General features: G+C 39.1%; 1 protein-coding gene across 3 annotated transcripts in view; it reads right to left on the reverse strand.

Moving 5' to 3' along the window:
* PDE1C (phosphodiesterase 1C) overlaps positions 1-23,515 on the reverse strand; it is a 520,097-nt gene that overhangs the window by 461,984 nt on the left and 34,598 nt on the right. The window contains exon 1 of one of the 3 annotated variants that reach the window (XM_072153239.1): positions 12,130-12,327. The exons of 1 other annotated variant lie outside the window; for it this stretch is intronic. In XM_072153239.1, coding sequence (XP_072009340.1) covers positions 12,130-12,214 — 85 coding nt within the window. In that variant the 5' untranslated portion in view covers positions 12,215-12,327. Of the gene's footprint in view, positions 1-12,129; positions 12,328-23,515 lie in introns of those variants that run through there. One more of the 3 variants, XM_072153242.1, reaches the window with a different exon arrangement.

A 23,515-nucleotide genomic window follows, 5' to 3' on the forward strand; every position in this document is an offset into this window, starting at 1 on the left:
TCCATTACCTAAGTAGACAAGATGTTTCACAACTGAGCTTAAAAGTGCTTCCTACAATGCAATATTTATTGATTTATTTAGAAACCAATCTCGGAAAGCACAAAACTAACCATATGTTGGTAATAGTTTCAATCTCTCAGTCAATCATTTTTCTTAATGCAATAATTGATGTTTCCATAACAACCTGAAAAACTATTCAAGCTCCATAATGATTCTACTGCATTTAATCATATTGTCTCCTTACACAGGCAATGCTGCTGTGCCGGATACCCAGCAGATATGCCATTAATGTCCCTTACAGTATGGGGAATAATGATGTCAACCTTTCTCTCAACATGATCTCATCTTATTTCAATGTAATTTCTACAAACATCCTGCTCTCATTACAGATAATGAATCATGCAAGTTCTATGACTTAGGAGATTTCCCTTACATTTCTAATGGTTCACACATTTTTTGAAATTGAAAGAGCAATCACTTTGATATTAAGCATTCATTTATATGCATCTGTTACTATCTAACCAGAGCTTCCATGAATATTTCAAATGAAATAATGCTTAATATACTGTAGAGATGTTTTTGGACTGCTTATCTATTAGTATTTAATCCATCCCCCCTATAATGTGGCATTGATGGGTTGATTTCAACAATGGACCCAGGGGCAGCCATCTTCATGCACCTGCACACCCACATGACATGGAGGTGGGGTAAAAGGGGAGATATTTGCAGTTCCTGGTCAAACTTTGGTAAATCCTCTCCATCGAATGAGGTGAAAACCCCTAAAAAATGGAAATATTTAGATACGACTGTATTGGGACCTAAAACAAATGTTCATCAGAGGTGGCGTGCCCTGCTTGTCCGGCCCCTCCCATCTACACCGCCACATGTCCTCAACATGTCAGGTGACCAGGGTGATGTCATCTGTGGTCCTTTGCCCAGTTATGTTTGCAATGTCTACCCAATGTATTTATCTTATCACATGGCAGTATTATGGCATGATGACAACAGCCTCCATGGACTTCTAGTCCTCTCTATACCTCCAAGCAGGCTGCTGTGATATCATGTGATCAGATACATATATGAGGAAGACTGTGCAAATGTAACAGGGCTTTAGAGAACGTCACCCTGGTCATGTGACATGAAGTGGCCAATGATGTATCAGAGCTCTATCTCAATGTTCCACATAGAGAAGTTCTGTAACACTGATACCTGTCAATCAGGAACTAGGAGGCATGGCAGTGCAAGTAGCTCATGAATATGCAGGGATTCATTGGGCACAAGTAGTGACATTGGACTCACATCAGGTGAGTTGCATATAAGTTTACAAACTGATTTTTTAACCACTGCAGCCATGGAAAGGAACCAATAAGGGATAAAGATAATGCTTTCTAATCATAGTTTTTAATGAAGTATTTATTTTGGGTGGGTTAATTTGCATGACAGGTTCTCTTTAACCCCTTAAGGACGCAGGGTTTTTCGGCTCATTTCTCGCTCTCCAACTTCAAAAATCCATAACTTTTTCATTTTTCCGTGTACAGACCTGTGTGAGGGCTTATTTTGTGCGTAACAAATTTTACTTTCCCGTAATGTTATTTATTTTAACACGCCGTCTACTGCGAAGCTGAAAAAAAATTCCAAATGTGGAAAAAGTGCGTCGCGTTCTTGTGCGCTCAGTTTTTACGACTTTCACTCTTCGCTCCAAATAACATGCCTACTTTATTCTTTGGTTCGGTGCGATCGCGGTGATACTAAATTTATATAGGTTTTATTGTGTTTTAATACATTTTCAAAAATTAAACAAATGTGTACAAAAAAGAAAAAAAAATTTTGCCATCTTCTGACGCTAATAACTTTTTCATACTTTGGCGCACGGAGATGTGTGAGGGGTCATTTTTTGCGAAATGAGGCGACGTTTTCATTGTTACCATTTTGAGGTCTGTGCGACATTTTGATCATTTTTATTTCATTTTTTATGTTATGTAAAAAGGTGTAAAAGTCGCATTTCGGACATTTGGGCGCCATTTCCCGCCTCAGAGGTCATTTTTATTTTTTTTTTCACTATTTTTTTGAGCATCTAGGGTACATTAACCCTAGATAGTCAGATCGCTCCTACCATATACTGCAATACCACAGTATTGCAATATATGGCATTTTTGCACACTATACATTACAATGAGCCACAGGCTCATTGTAATGCATATGCTGAAGCCATGTATCCTTGGGTCAAACGAAGACCCGAGGCTACCATGGGAACCGATCGCCGCCCCCCCCGATGAAGTTCGGGAGCGCGGCGATCAAAACAAAGATGGTGGCGCCCGCGCGCCGGCGGCAGCAACGGAGGGGTTAATAGCCGCGATCGGTGCAAGCACCGACCGCGGTTATTAGCGGTGGGGGTTTTATGCAATATGCAAAAACCCCCACCTTTGTATGAAAAGGACTCAGCCCGTGAGCCCTCTTCATACATCCCTTATACCTCTGCGCCGTAGAGCTACAGCGCAGAGCGTTAAGGGGTTAAGAGCCAGTCAATAGAACTAGTGGTACATGTGGTGTGACTATAGTTAGCTAATGAATAGAGATGGGCGAATTATTCAAAATTCTATTCGACCAGGTTTGCCGAATTTTTCGAAAAATTTGATTTCACTCGAATCGAATCATGTTACAAAAACAGGTATTTTCTGGCTGCAGAGAGTCTGTAGGGTGTTGTAGAACGTTGTGTCGTGCTCAAATATGCATAGGGAGTGTGGTTTGGTCTTCAAACAATGCTGTGTTTTAGTATGACACGCACATGATAGCCGCCGCTCTTAGAATAGCTTCACTCTTCAATTCCGTGGGCACTTGGAGGCCAACTTCACCAAATAAGCAAAGCAGGAACGCATCCTGACAAGATAACATCTGTGCCAGCTCGAAAGGACCGACTATAACATCAAAGAGTGCACTCCTTTTACACTGACATCAGATGATTCCATAGATGACGACAGAACCTGTTCTGTTAAATACGAATACATATAGAAACCCCCAAAAGAGTGGAGAGGGTGTCAGCAGTAATTTTGCACTGATGTCACTGATCATTTTGCCCTTCTTTTCATCCATCAGTATCCGCTTTTAATCGGTCATTAATCCATTAGTACTGCTAAAGCCAAAAACAAACAGGAGTGGATCCAGAACAGAGATGACAGTAAATGCGATATTTGCATGTCTTCTTGCACGTCTGTGTTCTGTATCCACTCCTGCTTTTGGCTATCAGTCCTGAAGCTTTTCATTTCTTCTGACAGGTGAAATGAAGGGGAAAACCAAACATAGTGGCAATGTCATAGAGTGGTGGAGGGTCAAAACAGCATTATGGAAATCACAGGGTGTTCCAGGAAGACAGCAGTCAGTTGGCAGCAGCATGAGTAGGCCGCAGAGTGGCACAATGACAAATTCTGGAGCTGCCAGCAACATGGTAGGCCACAGAATGGAACAATGACAAAGTGTGGAGGTGGCAGCAGCATAAGGTCAGAAAGTGGCACAATGACAAATTCTGGAGCTGGCAGCAGCATGAGGTTAGAGAGTGGTATAATGACCAAGTCTGCCATAATGAGCTGGCATAAAACATGGTAGGCCACAGAGTGGCACAATGACAAAGTGTGGAGGTGGCAGCAGCAGCAGCACGAGGTCAGAGAGTGGCACAATGACAAATTCTGAAGATGGCAGCAGCATGAGGTCAGAGAGTGGCACAATGCCAAATTCTGGAGCTGGCAGCAACATGGTAGGCCACAGAGTGGCACTATAACAAAGTGTGGAGGTGACAGCAGCAGCATGAGGTCAGAGATTGGCACAATGACAAATTCTGGAGCTGGCAGCAGCATGAGGTCAGAGAGTGGCACAATGACACATTCTGGGGCTGGCAGCAACATGGTAGGCCACAATGAGTGGCACAATGACAAAGTGTGGAGGTGGCAGCAGCAGCAGCATGAGATCAGCGACTAGCACAATGACAAATTCAGGAGCTGGCAGCCGCACCAAGAGGTCAGAGAGTGCCGCAATGACAAATTATGGAGATGGCAACAGCAATAGCATGAGTTCAGAAAGTGGCACAATGACAATTCCTGTAGGTGGCAGCAACATGGAGTTTGAAATTTGAAGTTTGAAATGAATTTAAAGTTGGAAAAGAATTTGAAGGTTTAAATGAAATTAAAGTTTGAAATGAATTGGAAGTTTGAAATGAATTTGAAGTTGAAATTTTTAATTTAAATTTGAAGATTAGAGACATGCATCATTCATTATAATTTAATATAAAATATTATGTCTTTGCCAAAAAAGAACTGCAATTTGGGGTATACAGATCCCCCAAAACGGACACCCTGGGATTGGAACAAAAATCACTTCAGAAACTATGTGGATTTTACACAGAGTTCTTACTAGTAACTTCAGCAACAAAAAAGAACTGCAATTTTGGATAAACAGATCCCCCAAAACTGACACCCTGGAATTGGAGCAAAAATCACTCCAGAGTTTTACACAGAGTTCTTCCTATTCACTTCAGCAATAAAAAAAAAACCCTGCAATTTGTGGTATACAGATCCCCCAAAACGGACACCCTGGAATTGGAGAAAAAATCAGTCCAGAAACTATGTAGATTTTACACAGAATTCTTGCTAGTCACTTCAGCAACTAAAAAGAACTGCAATTCGGGGCCTACAGATCCCCCAAAACAGACACCCTGGGATTGGAGCAGAAATCGCTACAGCACAGTAGAGTACAAGCAGCTAGACACTGGAGACAACACATGCAGTGTGAAATGCCAAGATTGGAAATGGACATCTGTTTTTATAGGGCTGTGACATCACATACGCCTGACAGTCGCTGATTGGCTTACAGGTCTACACATGTCATCGAGGGTGTTCCTTTCTTCTTCCCAGAGTTCTCTGCCTCATGTAACACGTTGTGTTCCCACAAATCACCGTAAACTTCGGAACAAGTCTTGAAATTCGGAACAAATTCCACTTTGTTTGAATCGATTTGCCCATCTCTACTAATGAACTATAGTCTTTCATTTTCATTAATGGTTACAGATTTGCTATAAAAGTTAAAACCTGATATAAATGATATTTATGTTTTTTCTTTAACTGGTACATCCGGGTTTCTGAATGCCAGGTCCCTATGTAAAACAAATGTAAAACAATATTTACGACATAAAGTGGATAAAACCCTTTACCTGAACCTCTCCAATTTTGCAACTAGAAACAATATTTTTTTATAGACTTTCAGTAATTACTCATAAATATTGATCCTTCTTGGGACAAGAATCAGCTGATAAAGTTTTGCCAGCAGGGTACATTGTGCTTATTTTACCAGTCATTGAAAAGACTGCAGGGAGTATGAAAAACATCTATACTTGTTGTGTTCAATATGGATAACTAGAGAGCTTAATATCTTCCAGCCTGGTCTTAGCCAAAGTTAATCGAACATTTCCTTCTCATCCCTCAGACATAACACTTACCCACTGTCAGGAGTTTTTAATTATTTCTGAGACAAAGAGAGGCTACGCATGTTTTCCGATAAAACTTCTTAGCACAATTTACCAAAAAGGTTTCTGAAATAATGGAGTAATTGCACTTAAATGAACCATTAATGCCTATAACTGATCACACAATTGTTTAGGTGCTCAGTCGGACCATGCGCCAGATTTAGCATGCAAAGTCTGTCGCACACCCTATGTTAAAGGTGAACCACAAAAAAGTTTGTGAACTCTGTTGGACGAGTGCAGGGAAGTGACAGGTTCATGATTTCTGGCACACATATTAATGAATCTGGAGCACAAAGCATTATACATGGGCAGAGCACTTTTAGTCCAGTTTCCTAGATTCTTAGTAAATGTGCCCCATTGTGCTTGTGTGAATAAATAGCTTTCAAAAATAACCCTAAATGTTTAATTGGTAGTAGTATTCTTTAAAAAATGACTCTAAAATGGCAAGTACATTCAGAAGTACAAATACATTTCTGAGAGTCATAGAGGTAGAGAAGCTATACTAGAACTCTTTTTGGCACTTTTTTTTGTGCTTATTTAGAACAGGTCTACAATCTTTCACACCCCTTAATGGATTTGTTTTTTCACATTGCAGCCAATTACTAATGGGCATGCGTCACAATATAACATCGTACTACCAAAACATACTAAAGTTGAATGCTAGAAAACAGTTCTCGCTCAAAAAAATTAATACATCCCCCCTACAGTGTTAAAAGTACCATGTATACTCAAGCATAAACCAAGTTTTTCAGCACATTTTTGCTTCCAAGAAACCCCCACTCGGCTTATACTCGGGTATAAAAAATGTAATATCATATTTATCGGAAATGTCAGGAGGATCAAGAGCTGCCAGACCTCTTGACAGCTTTAATGGAGATCAGGTAAAGCACTGATAAAGCATTCCACCCGATCTCCATAAGAGAAGTACCTGTGCACTGCTCTCCTCTTCCTACCATCCCAGCACGTAAGAAACAAGACCTTCAACAATGTCATCAGGTCATGTGACATTCTCAAGTCACATGACCTGGAAGAATAGGCTGTATATACAGTATAAGATTCCTGCAGGCTGTGAGTAGCCGTGGGGCAGCAGGGGAAGGTGATGGGGGTATTATTTAAATTATGTTGTAAGCTTAATGCTATGTGTGTAGGGGGTAAACTAAAAGGATAGGGTGAAAATTTAGGTAAGAGCTTAAGGGTATTTAGCGGGTTAAATCCTCATAAGAATGTATGTGTGACCAACAGGGGATATTAAATTGGTTTCAAATATATTTTTCCCTTTATGGTGTCCATATGTGTGGTGCATCTTATAGTAAGGTGTATCATATAGTCCTATTCTACCCGCGGCTCATCTTCTACCCTCAGCCTCGACTGGGCGTGGGCACATCTATTTTGCTCTACGTGTATTGTCTGTACAGGCTTCCTCAGGGGTGGTGGTAGATATATTAAATTCTATTTTTAAAGAGAAATATGATTAAAAAAAGTGTTTTGTTGTTATTTTATTCCTTTGCTAATTTTATAAACAAAAAAACATGTAATTAATAAAACTATCCTGTCAAGCTAAAGTTTGTCATGTTTGCACACCCTAGAATTATGGCTGTGGGATTTACCCCAGTGGTAATCCCACAAGCATTTGAAACCATTCACAATCAAATGAGACAAAAAAATAGACTAGCCAAAAATTAACACACCAGAAAAGTGGTTTAAAAAAGTCCCCTGGTGATATATTGTGCCAAATGTGCTTGAGACAGATAAGACCAAATATTGGTATTTGCAAGCACCCCAACACATCGTAACAGCATAAACACATCAAACTAACTGTCGTACAAAATGACAATATTAAAAGTTAAGCCTATTATAGTCATGTAGGTAGGTTTTCAAATCTCATCCATTACATTGTTCCAGTAAACCTCAGCTGCCCATCGACTTTGCCATTGGCTTACCTGCATATTATATACCCTATGTGCTTTTATGTAAGGATGTAATTTACAGATTTGCTGATTTATAATTTAAATTGCAAGGAACTTTTGAATGCAGAAAATATGCGACTTGTGCAGATTATTATGAAAAATATCAGTACATTTATTCTCAATAACCTTTATTGCTCCTATAATTATCAGAGTGATAACTAAATTAACCAAAATATATAGCTTTGAGACATTTTCTGCTTTTCCTTTACTAACCCTTCCAATGAATCGTGTTATACAACAGCAAATTCCATTTGTGCTATGTTTTCACTTAGTTTATTCCGTTTCTAGAAAACATTGTTAAATGAAGGTCGTTAGTTCTAAGTTCTCTCCTGTTCTTCATGTATTCAAACCAAAATGATATTTTTTAAATCATTAGAGCCATGATGTGTTAAACACTTCTGTGAAAAGCTTTGAATCTTACTGTGCAGAGTTTTCTACAAACATACGGTATTGTTTTTTTGTGAATGTGTGATACAATATGTTACTATGGAGATGTGACTTGCTTCTTCCACACTTCCCAAAGGCCAACTTTACTCTCCAAGGCGGACAGAGATAGACCTTGTACTTAATGACTTATCAACTATTCCCAATGGTAACACCTGCTTCTGAGGTGCTCTACATGTGCGATAAGGAGGTCAATATGTACACAAGATATATTGTGGTTAAACATGATTGAATGCGTGTAGAAAGTTGTTTTTTTAGAAATTAATAAAATGTCTATTTACATAGCATTTTCCCCAGTAGTTGCAGCATTAATCCACAACATGACTACTGCAGGTAAATATACTTTGACCAGCGTGCCTGGCTTCACATTAAATAACTACTACATTAAATAACTACAATATTTGTTTCACCTTGAAAAAAGTACAGGAATAATTATTTTATAATTGTTCAATATGGATTCCTAACATAATTAGTAGCATTTATAAAAAGGTTTTCCCACTACTGACAATTATAAATGTGTGATCACTTGGGTTATACCTCCATTCATCAGACATTTATCCCCTTTCTTGTCTAAAAACCCATGTAAACACATAGAAACAAGCCCTGACTATTGAAAATATTGTGTATTAACTATTTCTCATGATGGAGACATCTACAGATGGACAACTAATGTAAAGGGGAAACCCAGTTTTCAGGTGTACAAGACATGAAAATGTCTCAATTCCTTGGCACACAAACAGGAAATTAAGACTTTCCCATTTTCAACCAGCATACATGGCTTTACATTAGATAACTACTACAACTGGCCGAAGAAATTTTCAGTAGCTGTTTCATCAAGGAAAAAATTACAGGAATAACTATTTTAATAGTTTTTAATATGAATTCTTGACATATGGTTATTGTTTATGGTCTTTGCATTGAAAGTAATGATCATGATGCAAACTGCCCTGATAGAACGTAATATACATTGTTAATGTCCTCTGTTGCACCGATCAGTTGCTGCTACTCCATACTTATCTACCTATAGCCACGGATATGTCAAATGTCAGCACTACCCCACTTTAAGTCGTTCTGTTCTATAATGTTATTTTATAGCCCACCTTCAAGAGGAGTTTTACAATAAACTTGATTAAAACCTAAAAAAAGGTATTAATTAGAATGTAATAGCCATGGCGTAGTCACACCACCGCTTATTACATTTTCGTGTATTAAAAAACCAAGTATTTATACCAACCAAGTAACTTAATAATAAACATTTACCAAATGCATGCTTTATGTGTGCAGGAATTTTTAAGCATCCTCCCATTTCTCTAGAATATTTTGAGGTTTAGAATTTAAGTTAGTTTTGAGGGACCTGCTCATCTTTCAAATGTCCTTGGGAGGCCTCAATAAAAGTATACTCCCATAAATCACCATAGAAAAAACACCTCTCGATATATATAAATTCACTTTTAAGACATGTGTGAGCCCTTAAGGTGTTCAAGAGGGGTAAAAAGAAAATGAAGGTGAAATCGATCTATTAATTCTACATCTTTTTTGGCAACTTAGACATACAGTTTTTCTTTGATTAATTATCTACAAATATGATTCAATATTTTGTTTCAGCTAGTAGATTTTATAGTATATTTTACATAATAATTAATAATGTTCAATTTCCAGGAAAAGTATGCATTTATACCAAAGATAATACTAGCCAATTGTTTGAATTTCAACATTTACGTTTGTAGCACGTACATACACGTTTTGGATATCCTTCCACAAGTTACTCAAAATAGTTGGTAGGAATTTGGGCCCTTTCCTCCTGGCAGAACTTCTGCAACGAAGCAATGTTTGTAGTCTGTTTTTCTTGCACCTGCCTTTTCAGCTTTGTCCATAAATTTTCAATAGCACTGAGATCAGGGCATTGTTATGACCACTATAAAACATTGACTTTGTTTTCCTAAAAGGAGTATTCCCACAAAGACAAGATTTAAAAATATACTAAGGATAACAAAATAACACCTTCTCTAATTCACTGTTATTAACACACTCCAGTGCTCTTTGCCTCCTGCCTCTCTCCCTGCCTTACAAGACTAGCTCAGACACAGGCACTTCCTACCAGCAGGAGACTTACTCTACACGCTACAAGCAGATAAGGTCTTTATCCAGGGGAGGAGAGGAGGCATATAGCAGGGCTGAATGCAGGGGCAGAAGTGCACAACGGCATCTGCTGGTGATTGGCTACTTCCAATGTATAGGATGTTTCCCCACTTATATGGACAATGACATCACCAGGTCCCCCCTCCTGCTGAGTGACGCATCCGATCAGCTAGCCTAGAGGAGGGATGCAATACGATGCAATTTGCCACTATTGCCTTGCTATCCTGCGTATTATGTCGTAGGATAGCATGCTACTTCTTTCCATCCTGCCTCTTTTAGCGGATACAACGTATACTATGCCTCCATCTGCCAGTATATGTCGATGTGTTTGTTCAGCATATACATTGGGAGCTTTCCCAATTAGATTAGAGAAGTAACAATAAACTGCATTTTTGCAGAGATTTCTGGGATATATTTTCATTAGCTGGTTATTATAGATTACACTGCTCCACTTCCTGCCGTCTGCATTATTACAGCATTTCTGCCAGGGAATTTATTGTGGCAACAAGTGGTTCACTTTTCTTGAGTATAATATAAAAGCACCAGCCTTGTGACTTGTAAACATTCAATAAATATTTGCCAGGAAAATCATAGCTTTGACTTTGTGATTAAGAGCAATAAAACACATTGTTAAACGGCTCCATTTTTCTTAGAGATGATGTAGAGCAAGGAAAAGGGCTCTGTCTGTCATTATTGTTACTTAGCATTAAGGATGATGTCTTCTGTGCCCTCTGGCACTGCTACAGCATCTTGCTTGGAGATAACATTTAATTCGTAGGTCTATTTTATCTTTCACCTGTCACATAGAGACAGCAGTAACACAAAGTACATGGAGCACATAAAGCTCAAAGAGCTCAAAGAGACTTACACACAAGTCATCCTGTATCTTTCCAAGGCATGCTTATAAAAGACATTTAATACTAAGTTGTCATAACAAAATTCCACATTCTTCTAATGATCTTTCTCTATTCCTATAAGTGGCTACAAAACACAGAGCATGAAACCTCATTAAATAGGAGCATAAAAGAGCTGTAGTCAGTCCAGATCTAACTACAGCCAAATTACTCTGAACATTACACAATGCATGCTTCTATTAACTGAATCTATACAGTATAACCAATGTACTATACACCAAGGAACTTAAATCTTTCACAATAATGCTTTATTTGATGATGATCTGTATACAACATAGTGAATGTCTATCTGCTTTCAAAGCAATCATACAGCAAAGGAAGCAGCCAGCAGCTGTGCCATGAGTAGTCAGGGTGCCACCTCTACAAGAGTGTAATGAGACCTTAGAAATCAGAACAAACTGGCAAATTAAACAGAGATTTGACAGTAGATGCCAACACCCTAATTAATCCAACATGAATAGCTCAGTGGCGGCACGGCAGGTGGAAGCGTGTGGCTGATAGAAGCAAACTTTAGCTTATCCCAAAAAGTGTTTAATCCAAGAGTGCCTGCCTGTCAACATGGGAACAGGAGCAATTATGTGTTTACCTAATGGTAGAAATACGTATTAATAGCCCCGAAAATCCTTTAAGCACAAGTTCAAATTAACTAGGATCAAGCACAAGATATGGTGGGTGCCTAAACTAAACATATTGTGAATAGTAGTGTGCGTGTGTATATAATATATATCCAGAACTATTTGTAGATAGATGGAGGATACTGATATCTAAACTGACAGATGACATTCATAATTCATATTGATACACATCACAGAAATTATGCTTAATGGGGGCACTAAAGATCAATTTCTCAACTACCCTCATTTGATAGCTATAAATCAAATTATGACTAACACGCAAGCACCTTTTTAGGGAAACTTTACAAACTTTAACATCATATTTTGGGACTACGCACCTATGGTAAGGTATTGTTTGCAATGCAAACTTATTTTTTTCTCTGGTTTCTGGTCCCTCTAGTGATGCTTGTGGCAGGACAGATATGGAAGGGTTAACAGAAATATTCTACGCTCGGTACTGTGAAGCATGCATACAAAGAAGTGCACATTAGTCACAAAAAATCAAAGGTAGAAGATGATAAAGGCAATAATGAAACTCTTACCTATAGTAAAGCTAAAGCCATCGATGCTAAAAGTGGCGCTCCTGCATTTTTTAAATCCATCTTTCCTGCTGCTGGGCTCAGTCATTGTCCCCACTTACTAATTAGTTACAGGTGCTCTTCCTTTTATATCGGCAGAGATTCAATGCTGGTTATAAGTAGTCCTGCCCGGATATCTGCCTGTGGCAGCACTTACACCCCACTTCACACATCTCCTAATGCAGAGACAGCAGTGACTGTGAGAAAAGCACCCAACACTATCTCCTCCCACTGAGACTGTCACTGCTCTACTACTGACATGTAGCATTGACTTAAACAAGTGCTGTGGGACCCACAGTGCAATGTAGTAATCACACCTAATGAGTCCACAGTCGCCGTATGTACTGTGACATTTGTTGTGTCTACTGCCGCACTAACAGCCATTTTTAGGCGAACTACTGCTGCCAGCAAAGTTACAGCTGCATGTGATATTACAGATGTTAGATCAACTACATCTATTATTTATCTGCTGGTTGTCATGGGTACATGAATTAAAGAAAAGATATTGGTTAACACAGGGCATCACATAAAATGTTTACTGTAAAACAGCTACAAACAGAAGCGCCTTGCCTGAAGTAAATCCCAATCTTTAGTCCGAGACACCTCTGGACAAAGGGGAAGATGCACAAAAGACTAACTACGAGGTAGAAGAATAGAAGGGTGGATGAGAATTCAAGCACTGCATTAGTTAAAAAAACACTTTGAAAATATACACCTGTAAGATCACATGGAGATCTAGATCCTGTGATTTTAATACCATTGAAGTTTTCACAGCAAAATTATGTTTTGGTGCATGATTTAAGCTAATGATAATATCATATTACAACTTATAGCAACTCATGCCTCACTCATATCTTTAAGAGAGATTAGGAAAAGGACAAAAAGAAGGACCCAAAATAATATTGTGTTATAAAGAGCTGTTTTAGATGTGACGATCAGATGATCACTATACTGGCCTTTAAAGCAAAGTTGACTTCATGAGAAAAAAACCCTTTAACCCCTTCGCACACCACAACGGACTATAATATATTATAATCTTGTGGTGCTGTTGAGAAGGAGGGGTATGGCGACAGCTCACGGGTAGAGCTCTCTCCATACACAGCGATGTCAGCTGTATAACATAGCTGACACCCACCTCTAATTGCCACAATCGGTCCTGGCACTGATTTCAGCAGTTAACCTGTTAAGTGCTGTGGTCAACCCAATAGCGGCACGTAACAGCTCTGCCGGTGGGTGCCGCCATCTTGGATGGCCGATCAGTTCTCCCTGTGATGTCATCTGAGTGCACCAAACGGATGCCTTTGCAGCCTACAGGCTCATAGAGATTCATAGGTCTGCAATAAAATTACTATATACTGCTATACAGTAGTATTGCAGTATATAATATGAGTGATCCAAGGGGGTATGAAATAATAGTAACACCATAACAGAAAATAGCACCCAAATGTCAGAATCACCACTTTTTTGCCATTTTCCATCCATAAATATTTAAATAAAACATCAGTCATATAGGTTCCAAATTGATATAAGTTAAAACCCCAGTACAAAAGATGACACCTGACATAGCACTGTACAACAAAGTTTTTGGCCTCAGAATTTGGTAAAATGGCAAAAGATTTACATTTTTTTAAATCTGTTAAAACTTAATAAAAATTTATAAAATTTGATATCCATGTGATTTTACTGGCCAAAACAATAAAGGAGAGGTGTCATTTGGAGAATAGGAGAAAGACATTAAGAAAGACAAGAAAATGCTGCAAATGCGTTTTTTTGGTCAATTTCACCATACTTTCCAGTACGTTGTATGGAATAATAAATGGCGCCACTAAAATGTACAATTTGACCCACAGATAGCAGAAATGAAAAAGATCAATCTTGAAAGAGTTAATTTATTAATGAATTTTGGGCCCAAACAAAAACAAGTATGGCAGGTCCCTTGAGAATTTCCTTAGCTCTGTCTCCAACTGTATTTTCTGTTTCTGGGTTTCAGGCAGTTTAAGGTTATCATAGGTATCAACTGCCTTCATGGCAACCTCTCAGAATCTAGCTTTACATCTCTAGCGCAGAATTGAGATACAGCATCCCTGTCATCATACTACACTGCCAGGGCAATAGGAATACAGAAATAAACTGAGAGATGCTTTTCATACACTTCTTTCTACCACTAATCCAATATTATCAACTTCGCATGGACCGTCCACTGACTTTAGATGTCAGCAGATGCAGGTCCGGAGTCTGCAGCAAAGAAATCCGCTAAAAATTCCCTGTCACTAGAGCCTTTTCAGGCTGTGTCACTAAGGGGTTAAGAAATAAGATTTAACGCTGGGAATGGGAAGTCTATGAATATGAATTCTACAGTTTAGTCACTGTAGACCCCTTTGGGGCAGATTTACTTACCCGGTCCGGTCGAGAACCCGTGGTGCATTGTCCAACAAGGATTTGGGCCCGGCGTGATTCACTAACATTGTGTGTCGAAGTTCCTACATGTGTCGCTGCAGCACCGAGGTCTGCCGGAGTTCACCTGCTTCTTCCCAGTGCATGTGAGTGCTTGATCTTGCCACACAGATAATTTTTTCCGATTCTTCGGTTTGTCTGAATCCGTTGGGTTGTCCCCCGATTTCTGTCGTGTGCAAGTCGGCGTCGATGGGCCAAAATCTGATCGCATGCGGCAAAATCCAGGGGCAATTCGCCGCAAAATGGAAATAATATTTGGGAGACCCGACAAAAGTGCAGCGAGGGGGCCCTTAGTAAATGAGCCCCATTATCTTGCTGCAGAAACAGCCTAGTGAATGAGATTACCCCAAATCTTTTCAGCATATCACAAAAAACAAATTGCCTTTCTGTGTAGATTTTTTTATTTTAACTATCAGGGAAAATCAGCAACTTTTTATATAAAAAGATTAAGGCCCCTTTCACACTTGCATTGTAAACGCGCGTTTTCTGCGCGTGCTTTTGACGTGCAGAACTTGCATTGCACTCTGACCCATTGTAACCAATGGGTCTTTTCAGACTTGCATTTTTTTTCACGCACACACGCAGGTCTTTTTTTAACGTGCATTTAAATCTCGACATGCTCTACTTTTGCAAGTCACGCGCGTGAAAAACGCACCATACAAGTCTATGGAGATGCATCAAAAACGCACTGCACTCTGAGACACTTGCAAGTGCAATGCGTTTTTCACGCATCAATTGCAATAGAAAAGATAGAGCTCAATCCTGAGTCCATCTCACGCGCATTTTCTGCGCGATTACAATGGATCAGACTGCAATGCAAGTTCTGTGCGTCAAAAGCAAGCACAGAAAACACGCATGAAAAACGCAAGTGTGAAAGGGGCCTAAGGGCGCGGTCCCACGTTGCGTTTGCAAACGCAGACGCAGACCAAACCGCGCCCACCGGGCGGTCCGCGGTCCAATCGCATCGGCGTTTCTCTATGTTTCTATTGAAAACGCCGATGCGATTGGACCGCGGACCGCCCGGTGGGCGCGGTTTGGTCTGCGTCTGCGTTTGCAAACGCAACGTGGGACCGCGCCCTAACAGGCATACATGGCAGGTGACTGAATTATAAGCAGACACCTGCCATACACGCCTGCAATTGTGCCTGCTACCTATTACAGGTGTTCTCCATTTAATTGACTCCGTTGAACACAACCCCAGCATTTCCATGGAAGCAGTGCATGCAGGATGCCATATTGAATGAGATTGTTAAGCCCCTTTCACACTTACGTTTTTCACGCACGTTTTCTGCGCGTGCTTTTGATGCGCAGAACTTGCATTGCACTCTGACCCATTGTAACCAATGGGTCTTTTCCGACTGGCATTTTTTTTCACACACACACGCGCGTTTTTTTTAACGCGCGTTTAAATCTCGACATGCTTTACTTTTGCAAGTCACGCGCGTGAAAAACGCACCATACAAGTCTATGGAGATGCATAAAAACGCATTGCACTCTGAGACACTTGCAAGTGCAATGCGTTTTTCACGCATCAATTGCCATAGAAAAAATAGAGCTCAGTCCTGAGTCCATTTCACGCATTGAAATTGCATCAAAAACGCGCATGAAAAACTGAGACACTGAACAAACTCTGACTGAAAACTGATTGCACTCTGATGCAAAATGTGCGTTCTTCACTAACCAAACCCTGATCGCACCCTGATCAAACTCTGACGTGATCTGCAACGCAAGTGTGGAAGGGGCCTTACCCTTGTGTTATCATAGGGGGAAACTCAGTTGCTCTGAGGGGCTCCCAAGGCTGTCAATCAAGAACAACTAAAATAGACTGTCAAAGGTGAATAATCAAATCTTTTCTTTAAGTTTATAAAACACAGAGTTAAATCACTTATTGAAACTCATATTTAATAAATAAAATCATACACAAGTTGAGTACTCCATGTCCCAAAATGTGTGGTTATCAAAATATGGTGAACACTGTAACAGAAAAAGAAAATGTCCTAATGTCCGAATTTCTCTGGGTTTTGCCATTTTACCACCCATAACATTTTATAAGAAGAGACCAAAATGTTGTGCAGTTGTAAAGTTAAGGTGGTCTCAAAGGAAAAGGCAGATGGTCTCAATGAAAAACACAGCTGACACAGCTCTGTATATTAAAGTATAAAAGAGTGGCAGAAATATGGAGAAATATGGTGAAATTCAACATCTTTTTTTAAGGTATTAAAACATAATAAACTTATATGCATTTGACCGAATCCATATAAATTTGACACCGTATACATTTGGAAGAAAATTGCACAATCTACCATATTTGGATTTGCAATGTACCGGCTTCCTGGTACATTGCACAGAATATTGAATGATACAACAGTACAATTTATTTGGCAGAAAACATTCCTCATACATCTCTGTAAGTGGAAAAATGAAAACGTCATTGCTTTTGAAAGCTGAGAAAAAAAAATCCGAACACAAAAAAGGGCTGCTGCGCTAAAAAGTTAAATACAATTAAAATAAATACCATTCAATGTAAAATGAACCACACAGATCACCGGTTCTTTGGCAATTATAGGTACTTGCCGAAAGCATGCCAAAAAAGTATATTGCTAAAAACATAGATGTTTGGTATTGCTGTAAGAGTGAGGGAATTAATGCTCTTTCACATTGCCGTTGGTGCTTAGCTTCAGTTGCGCATCCGTTGTGTTTTGTCTTCATTGTGTCTCAGTTTTTCTTCTGTTTGTCTCTTTAGAGGGTTGTAACCTGCTCTACATTATAATACATCATTATAATATTAAACCATATTTTTTCACAATCCTTCATATGCACAAAATTTCTAGCTTCCCAGTTGTAATTATGGCTTAACCAAGACATTACCACAATGTACTGTATAAATAAAACTTTAGGAAGAGATTCATGTCACTGACTATGCTTTAGCAGTACCATGAAAAAGTTGAACAGATATTGAAAAATATGAATGTTTATTTTTAATATAATTTTCTTTTGTCTATTTCAGTCCAGTTGATATTGGTATTTTATCACAATAGCCCTCCAATCCTGCCAGCTGCAGTAATTGCCTAATGAGGTCATGGACAAAGGAATAAACAAGAAGCAAGAAATAACTGAGATGATTAGGAAACAATTACAAGTCATAAAGCATGGGATTGAAAGACCGGTATTATAAACATATGGAGGTCTGGATAAGTCATATGCTTTAGTTTCTCCAAATGTAATATACTGAAAAAGTTTCACCCTCCCATAAACCATTCTGCTTGGTAAGAGACCTGCATTGAATGACATTTTTTATTATTATTGATTTTAATAAAAATACTAAATGTTAAGCAACAGACTGTATTTTATTGAAAGTAATGTTTACAGGTTGATTTAATATTTGATGTAACCTGGACGGTCTACTCCAAGTTCTATCCTTAGTGTCATACATCAGATTGATGGGATTGGAAAGTTGGTCATTAAAAGTATAAGTCTTGAAAACAATTTTAAGAATTATATAAAAAGGGAATACTGGTCCTTATTTATTAAGAGTATTTGGCCATTTTGGGTGGCCACCTTAGTCCGGGGCTCCCAGCCAATGGTATGACTGCCACTTGCAAAGACGTTAAGTGAGGCAGCAAGACTACAACTCTGTCAATTAGTGGAAATTGGACCCCCCATTTTCTTGATTGTTCCAACCGGACATGGGACAATGCCTTTAAGGACACAATCAGTTTGTTCTTATGACTTTTATTTTTAGCCTGTGAATGGTAGTAAACTACAGAACCTTCTGAATCCTCATATAATACAGTGAAGTATTTTCTGTCCTTTCTGTCATTTCTGTTGACAACACATAGCAGGCAGCTAATATGGTACTAATACTGAAGGCAACATGGCAAACCTAGGAACCATCATGAGGCCCCAGAATGTCATAGCAAGACATCTGCTACCAACTCACAAGCTAGACAACAATGGCTTTTGCAAATATTGCTATGACAGGGATTGTAAAACACGCCCATATGGATATGGTGGTTTTGTACACACAAGTAAAAGATTGTTATTGTCCAAACAAACAAAATTTTTAAATGAAAGGATGCAAAGAATTCTAGATGCTTGAAGTCTCCTTGAAAACTCCTATTTTCAAATCCAATTTGTATTTACATGTTTTTTAATTTATTGGTTACCTCTAATGATGAGGTCACACGTGGTGTTTTGGTGGTGTTGTGAAATGCATTACATCAGCTGATGAGAGGTGATTTTCCTTATTACATTACTGTTAACATTTGCTTTGTGTATGCAATGTTAATGCATGTGTTAACACATTTGCTAACAATATGTTAACATGTGTGTTTTGTAAAAAATGAAGGACACTGTCTCAAATCCAATATTAACAGTAATGTCCACTCCTGTACATAACCCTCTCACATAGCTTGTGTCCATGTGAGGGGGTCCATGTGAGGGGGTTATTGCTAACACACATGTTAACAATAATGTAATTAGTAAAATAAGCTCTCCTCAGCTGTTGTAATGTGTTTTAAAATGCAACTAAAATGCCATGTGTGACCTCACCCATTGAAGTAACCAATAAATTAAAAAAATGTAAATGAAAAAAATTATGAATTTAAAAAGAACAGGTTAATGTGCAAAATTTTAAACATCTAAAGCATGTGAAATAATTCCAATTTACATGCTAAAACGGGTCTATGAAAAAAAATTCTTCCTTTGCACCTGCCCTGGACCAGATGCAAATTTGTGCCTAAAAAGTCGCAAAAATCAGCAAAAAAAAGTGATACATAAGTTAAAAGTCGGAACATCTGGAAAAAAAAAGATACCTAAGTCACACTGCACAAGTTGTAAAGTCGCAGTGAAAAGTCGCCAAAACTAGAAAATTTAACTGGCAGAAATAAAGATATATGTCCCCCAATGTGTTCAGTTGGTAAGACCATTGGTTGCTGTCCAAGACACAAGTGCAGAAATTGTATAATATTGGTTCAAGTATCAAGAGCTATTTGTACATGAAGCCTCATGGCCTTCAAAAATAGCAGCAATGTTTGCGATAGGTATTTTTGGAAGTAACACGTGTTTTACTAACAAAAAAAAACTGTGAAGGATGGAGCACAGAGTCAATTATTTTAATAACACTGTAAGTTGCCTTTCAGTTTATGTATGACATTTACAAGAGCCTAGCTGTCATCAGATAGCTTTACTTTTGCATGTCATTAATTAAGAAATAAATAAAATGTTGTTGCAGAATGAATGTTCTGGTTCATTTCATCCAAGATGTAGTGCCTTTTTCCACTCTTCAAATCCTCAGACAGGATCTAAGACATAGGGAATCAGTACACAGATACACTAATTGGTGTCAAGGGAGTACAATGGTATAGAAACAGATAGAAAAACAGAACAAAACACACTCACTTCCTTCACTGTGTTCCTTCTGAGGGTAATTAACCTTCATCATATAAAAAGCAGTTCTCGGCCATTACTGATTAAGGTTATCAGTATTTAAATTCGACCTCCCATTAAAAAAAACTTTTTTTATCCAGATAGAACCATGAGCAATGAGAGAAAAAATTGTTCCTATCCTCTACTACATATGGCCTCGGAAGAACCTCAAGCTGTCCAGCGGTGTATCTTGGCAATTCTTTTTACATCCGCTTCTGGTTGTGGTCAAGTGGCTTTCTGATGCAAATTCTTAATAAATTGAAGAATAGAAATGAGCAATAAATGGGAAAGAAGTAAACATAGTCCCCCCCCATCCCCCCCCCCCCTCTTATATGTCCTCGCCATTGAATTATAATATATATGTGTTCAGCAAAACCTGCCAACCATGGATCCTCCTCCAACAATCTGCTGAGTACAGACAATTTATATAAGGACCTGAAGTGGTTTCCTCCCCAGTTTGCTTCAATTGTCCCCGTGCCACCCGTCCTGGACGCCCCCACCCTCTTGTCTACCCTGGCGCCTTATCTTTCTCCCTCACTCCACTCATCTTGTTACTTCCTCTTGCTCTCCACTTTATGTTTCTTTAGGAAGCCCCTTTTGGGCACTTTATTGAGTCTAAGGACTCCCTAATAGTTCTGCTTCTTAATTCCATAAAAATGGTCAGAGTGCAAAGGGGCCGGAGCGTATACATGAAGAAGTATACCAAAGGTTATTCAACTGCAAATTTTGTCATTAATTTGGTTTATACTTTGGTTTACAAGGACTGCGTTCCTGTTCTTTATTTGTACTCTTACTACCAATAAAAACAAATAAAAAAAAAATATATATATATATATATATATATATATATATATATATATATATGTATATATATAAATATATATACACTCACCGGCCACTTTATTAGGTACAACTGTCCAACTGCTCGTTAACACTTAATTTCTAATCAGCCAATCACATGGCGGCAACTCAGTGCATTTAGGCATGTAGACATGGTCAAGACAATCTCCTGCAGTTCAAACCGAGCATCAGTATGGGGAAGAAAAGTGATTTGAGTGCCTTTGAACGTGGCATGGTTGTTGGTGCCAGAAGGGCTGGTCTGAGTATTTCAGAAACTGCTGATCTACTGGGATTTTCACGCACAACCATCTCTAGGGTTTACATAGAATGGTCCGAAAAAGAAAAAACATCCAGTAAGCGGCAGTTCAAATGCCTTGTTGATGCCAAAGGTCAGAGGAAAATGGGCAGACTGGTTCGAGCTGATAGAAAGGCAACAGTGACTCAAATCGCCACCTGTTACAACCAAGGTAGGCATAAGAGCATCTCTGAATGCACAGTACGTCAAACTTTGAGGCAGATGGGCTACAGCAGCAGAAGACCACACCGGGTGCCACTCCTTTCAGCTAAGAACAGGAAACTGAGGCTACAATTTGCACAAGCTCATCGAAATTGGACAGTAGAAGATTGGAAAAACGTTGCCTGGTCTGATGAGTCTCGATTTCTGCTGCGACATTCAGATGGTAGGGTCAGAATTTGGCGTTAACAACATGAAAGCATGGATCCATCCTGCCTTGTATCAACGGTTCAGGCTGGTGGTGGTGGTGTCATGGTGTGGGGAATATTTTCTTGGCACTCTTTGGGCCCCTTGGTACCAATTGAGCATTGTTGCAACGCCACAGCCTACCTGAGTATTGTTGCTGACCATCTCCATCCCTTTATGACCACAATGTACCCAACATCTGATGGCTACTTTCAGCAGGATAATGCGTCATGTCATAAAGCTGGAATCATCTCAGACTGGTTTCTTGAACATGACAATGAGTTCACTGTACTCAAATGGCCTCCACAGTCACAGATCTCAATCCAATAGAGCATCTTTGGGATGTGGTGGAACGGGAGATTCGCATCATGGATGTGCAGCCGACAAATCTGCGGCAACTGTGTGATGCCATCATGTCAATATGGACCAAAATCTCCAGCACCTTGTTGAATCTATGCCACGAAGAATTGAGGCAGTTCTGAAGGCAAAAGGGGGTCCAACCCGTTACTAGCATGGTGTACCTAATAAAGTGGCCGGTGAGTGTATATACAGTATATATATATTTGAGATCAGAATTAGAAGAGAACAATTTTCCTAATTGTCAAGGTCATTGTGCAGTCCTATGAGAATATATCATAAACTTAGTAAAATAGCAGTATTTTAAGCTTATTGCATAATGTGTCTATACTGTAAAGCACCGAGTGCAGGGTGCGCCAGATTCAGGATTTCTGGCACATGTTCTTCATGATCTGGCGCCCCCTGCACTGCCCTGACAGACTGCGTGTGACACAATTATGCCAGACTTTGCATGTTAAATCCAGTGCACTGTCTGACTGAGCGCCTCAACACCCCCTAATTTGTGTTGCATGATGCATAGTGCAGCTGCGCCACAAAGGGGTCACGTGTGATACAAATGTGGAGAAGGCACTTCTTAAATACACATGCAAGCAGTTTGCACTAAAAAGAACACGCAAAGTATGACAGAAAACTGTCGCACAGCCCTTATTAAATGTGCCCCATTACGTCTGTCAACAAAATGGGGAAAAACAGATCCAAATTGTGTAAAGAAGTCAGTGAAAGGTGGTGGATGAAGGTTGGAGAATGTCTTCTGCTGCAGGAGTAGGACCTCTCATACAGCTACATGGCAGAATGAAAGGAATTCATTAGATCCTTCTTCAACAACACGTGGTTCCGTCCTTGCGTTCATCAATCAGCAATTTTGATGCAGGACAATGCCCCCGTTACACAGAAAAACAGGTAAAATAGTTCCTTGAAACAATGAATGGCCAGCTCCAGTCCTGATCTAAACCTGATAGAAAACCTCTGGAATATCATTGGTGACAAAGTTATGAACAAGAAATCCACAACTGCCACAAAACTGTAGAGGAGACTGGAATAAGAGTGGACCAAAATCTCTCCAGAGCCTTGTGAGAGACTAATGATGTTCTTTGGCAGCACAATGTAATTCATTGTCACATTAAGAAAAAGTAATTTTAATCTTTGTTTGTGCTACAGTCATTGTTGTTCTCTAACTATGTTGTTCTCTAACCTTGTTTGCAACATAAAGGTTTCATGTCGATATACTTTGGTAAATTTTTAAAACACTCTTCTAGTGGCATGGTGTTCACCTTTCAAAAAAATCCATCAATAGTTTATCAATGGAGATTACTTTATTTCTGAAAAGTTATCATACATTGTTCTCTAATTTTGATATTGAATGTATATGTTCCCATAATTTATATAGTGATATAAAGAACTATAATAAAGAGTCCAACCCATAATGAATTATGTACAGTGACCTCCTTAAAAGGAACCTGTCACTACATTTGCACATATACAGCTAGTGACAGGTCCCCATAGAGAACTATTAAATAACTGACATCATTCTTTTAGCTAAAAATTATCTCCCTCACATCCCCATAAATCAAC

Source organism: Engystomops pustulosus, chromosome 5, assembly GCF_040894005.1.
Source record: "Engystomops pustulosus chromosome 5, aEngPut4.maternal, whole genome shotgun sequence".
NCBI lineage: Eukaryota > Metazoa > Chordata > Amphibia > Anura > Leptodactylidae > Engystomops > Engystomops pustulosus.